Below are 3,968 nucleotides of genomic sequence, written 5' to 3'. Positions count from 1 at the left end.
TGAAGCACTTTGAGTTGGTCTTATTTATACTCATCATGTCTCTTTTGCTCAGAAGACTTCCCCAGGCAAATTGCCAAGGTCATGTTATAGTGTTGAACATAAACCACATTTCCGTCCTAGTAGAGTGATGGGAACGGGCATGGGACTGGGACAGCGCACTGCAGGTGAACAGCCCCATTCAAACAGTCGGGAGAGAGGGGACAAACCCCAGCACAGATCAGCATCCAAGTACAACAATACTCACATACCCGTTACTTCCTATTTTACCACACAATCCAGTTTCCAAAATATAAAGACCTTAAGCCCATTGTCTCTGGTCTTCACAATTATCCCACTTGTCTTCTAATCTTGGATGAAAATTACTCTAGAGATTTCTGGAACATGACAAACATAAGGTAACAGGGAGCAAGAGAGCCAGTAAACATCCAAACGAAGGGGAAGATCCACGACTCAGGGAACAATCAAGTCTTTCTTTTATATTGAGACTTCATTGTCCTTGCTATGATCCCTAGATGACCTGACACTCCATCAGAAACCAGCCCAGGACTCTGCACTGTACAGAACCAGTCTCAGTAGCCCTGCAGGCCCCTATCTTAAGACACTGGCTTAATGAAGCCATAATCCATGCACTTGATGAGACACTCCCGGGCTGTCTGAACCACTTCTGCCTTCTTCTCATCTGGCTCCTGTTTGCCCACCACGGTCAGGATCTCCAGCAGCTCACTCTCCACCAGCTTCTTGGCCAGCTCAGCATCAGCCGCCAGCAGGTTGTAGGCAATGACCAGGCCCCGGTGCTGGACTGACAGCTGGTCGTGCAGGCAAAGCCGCTGTAGGATCTCCAACCACTGGGATGTCTGGAGAAGGGGGAAAGGGCAAGGAAGATTCTAAGTTGGAGTATGTCTTCCAGAATTCATGTGTTGGAAATTTGGCCCTGATGTGGCAGTGTTGGGAGGTGAGGCTTTTAGGAGGTTGTTAGGTTGTTACGAGGAATTAATGTTGCTGTCATGGGGCTGGGTTAATTCCTGTAGTGGTGAGTAAGTCCTTGCTCTTGCGGGACTGGGTCAGTTATCGCAAGAGCCCCTCATGGCCCCACATGCTGCCTTTCAAGTTTTGCCCCTGTCACACACACCACCCACTTCCCCTTCCAGTTCTCTACCATGTTATGCCACAGCATCAGGCCGGCACAGAAGCTGACCAGACATAGCTGCCCAGTTGTGTGCTTCCCAGTCTCTAGAGCAATGGTTCTCAACCTCCCTAATGCCATGACCCTTTAATACAGTTCCTCATGTTGTGGTGACCCCCAACTATAAAATTATTTTCGTAGCTACTGTTATGAATCATAATGTAAATATCTGATGTGCAGGAGACCCCCAAAGGGGTCGCAACCCACAGATTGAGAACCGCTGCTCTAGAACCATGCATGACCCAATCTAAATCTCTTTTTTTATATAAATTACCCAGTCTGATATTCTGTTACAGCAACAGAAAACAGACCAAAAGAGAAGGATTAGCAGAATCAGTTGGGAAATAGAGGAGATTTGGAGACAAGATAAACAAAAGCCATTGGCCAGGCCCACGGCTAAGTAATTTAGCTATGGGCACACATCTGGAAATAGGATTAACACCCTGCCACACCCACTTATTTTTTAAGCAGCTTGAGAAGCCAAGGGGCAGATCCACTGCATGCCTGAGCAATGGAGATGCAAAAGGAGAATTCTCACCCTGGGCACGTGGGAAACACAAGCTTCTGTCAACCCAGATGCCCTTTGGGACATGAGTGCCAGGCATGCAAGACGTGCTGTCTACCATCCCTGACTTTAATTGGAATCAACACAAGAGTCTGGGGTATAGGCTCGGCACCTGTAGCTCAGTGGTTAGGGTGCCACCTGCTGGAGCTGGCGAGTTTGAACACTGCCCAGGCCTGCTAAACGACAACAGCAACCAAAAAATAGCCAGGCATTGTGGTGGGCACCTGTAGTCCCAGCTACGTGGGAGGCTAAGGCAAGAGAATGACTTAAGCCCAAGAGTTGAAGTTGCTGTGAGCTGTGATGCCACAGCACTCTACCTAGGATGACATAGTGATGCTCTGTCTCAAAAAAAAAAAAAAAAGAGTCTGGAGTATATTCTCTCCTCCATTCCCAGTTGTAAAGCAAAAGAACTGCTGTGCACAGGAGGCAGGATTGTAGACTACTCCGATCACCTCAGGAGATGGAAATGAAGCTGAGGATAGAACCAGGAGGCTTGGCTCCTATGTCATTCAACACACAAAATCAAGGCAGCAGGAAAGAATAGTCATTGGCATGGAGTTTGGAGTCAGAGAGACCCATGTTCAGGTCTCAGCTCAGCCACTCACCAGGTGTATAACCTCAGCTAAGTTATTGGATCCCTCTAAGCTCAGGAGCCTCATCTGTCATCTGCTGTCCCTACCACTAACATTGTAAGGATTTAATGGATGATACATGAAAGGAGTTTTGCGTAAGGGCTGGAGCGTAGACGTGCTCAGCAGGTGGAAGTGGACAGGGGTGACAATTTAAGACACCATCACAAAGATTTTCCCCGTTGTGCTCCTTCGTACCTGTTACCCTCCCCTGACATCTGTCAGAAAGGATCCTATTAACATGCACTGCTTTCAGATGGCAGGCAGACACAGACAGAAATTAAGGGCAAATTCTCGGCTTCTGAGTGTCTAAGCAGACTTTTGCAAACTCTGCACTGAGTCTCCTTCCCCAAGGAAAGGAAATCAAGTTCAGCCAGCTGTGCTGATGGCCAACTGGTAATGGGCCCAGGCTCATCACTCCCTAGGTCACTGGAGGCCCAAGAGCAAGGAGGGAAGCTCAGTAGGGGCAGGACCGCAGGGCAGGAGGAACTGCTGCTGCCCGGGGCATAACCAGCTGATGGGAGACTGCTGTGTCCAACATCCAGCATGGCCACAGGATCACACAAAAAATGGGCTGGGCAACTTCACAGACTCCCCAGGATGCCCATGTCAGGACAAAAATGCAGCCAAGATTTCTGAGCTCCCCCAGGAGAAACAAAGAAATGACCAAGAGTGGTCAGCAGTCTGAAAGGACTCTAATTCCTTCCCAACTAACTGGCTGTACAGCCTTGGGCCAGTTACTTTTCCGCATTTCAGTTTCCTCATCTGTAAAGCAGGGATGATAACAATAATATCCCCCTCACAGGGTGGTCAGGAGGATTAAATGATTTGATATACGCAAACATTTAGGGCTATGTTGGCCTTCAGTAAATGCAGGGAGTCATAGAGCATCCTGCAAGGACTTGACGACAGGAGCTAGTTGGCCAGTTACTCCAGTAGAGGCTGCTCTAGGGCAGAGTTTCAGAGTATGGTCTCCAGGCCAGAAGCATCTATCCGCAAGCTACTGAATCCAAATATCTGGGGAAACTGTTTTAACAAGCTCCCAGGAGATTCTCCTATGTGTTCTAGTTGTAAGAAGACTTAGGGAAAGAGGCTGAAACCTAAAGACCATGCAGGATGAGCTACATCCAGGAGAAACACCCTCTCCTGGTGCCAGGACGACAGAAGCCCTCTTGGAACTTAGAGCACATACCCACCCATGTGCCTGCACCCTAAGTTGGCTACCGAAGAGGGCCTGCCTTTAAACCAGGTGTGAGCACATTTGAATTGAGATGTCTACATCTTTCTCCATCAGGGGAGATCAAGGGCCCATGAACTAAGTTCAGTGTGGTGAAATAGGACAGATTCATTTTGCACTCCCATGTTTGCGACTGTGTACATATCATTCCCATTACACCAGCTGGGATGGTCCCCGTCCCGCCATAGGAGCTGGCTTTCACACCCACTGAAGAGAATCTGCAGCCTCTTTTCCAAACCATGAGCTCCCTGGGGTATCCCAACCACTTTCACGTTTCTCTTGAGAAGCCCAGGAGCTCTGCAGCAGTAGTTGTTATCAGTATTGCTGAATAAGAAGATGCATGTGCCACCAAAG

General features: G+C 48.5%; 1 protein-coding gene across 1 annotated transcript in view; it reads right to left on the bottom strand.

Annotated features, from left to right (window-relative positions):
- Window positions 1-462: 462 nt before the first annotated feature.
- UNC45B (unc-45 myosin chaperone B) overlaps window positions 463-3,968 on the bottom strand; it is a 32,965-nt gene continuing 29,459 nt past the window's right edge. The window contains exon 18 of the mRNA XM_003797226.2: window positions 463-854. Within this exon, the coding sequence (XP_003797274.1) occupies window positions 594-854 (261 nt within the window). The 3' untranslated portion in view covers window positions 463-593. The remainder of the gene's footprint in view (window positions 855-3,968) is intronic.

This window comes from Otolemur garnettii, unplaced genomic scaffold (genome assembly GCF_000181295.1).
Source record: "Otolemur garnettii isolate 467f Iridium unplaced genomic scaffold, OtoGar3 scaffold00112, whole genome shotgun sequence".
Lineage (NCBI taxonomy): Eukaryota > Metazoa > Chordata > Mammalia > Primates > Galagidae > Otolemur > Otolemur garnettii.
Note: the sequence above shows the minus strand (reverse complement) of the source record. Positions and strands in the feature narration are given on the sequence as shown.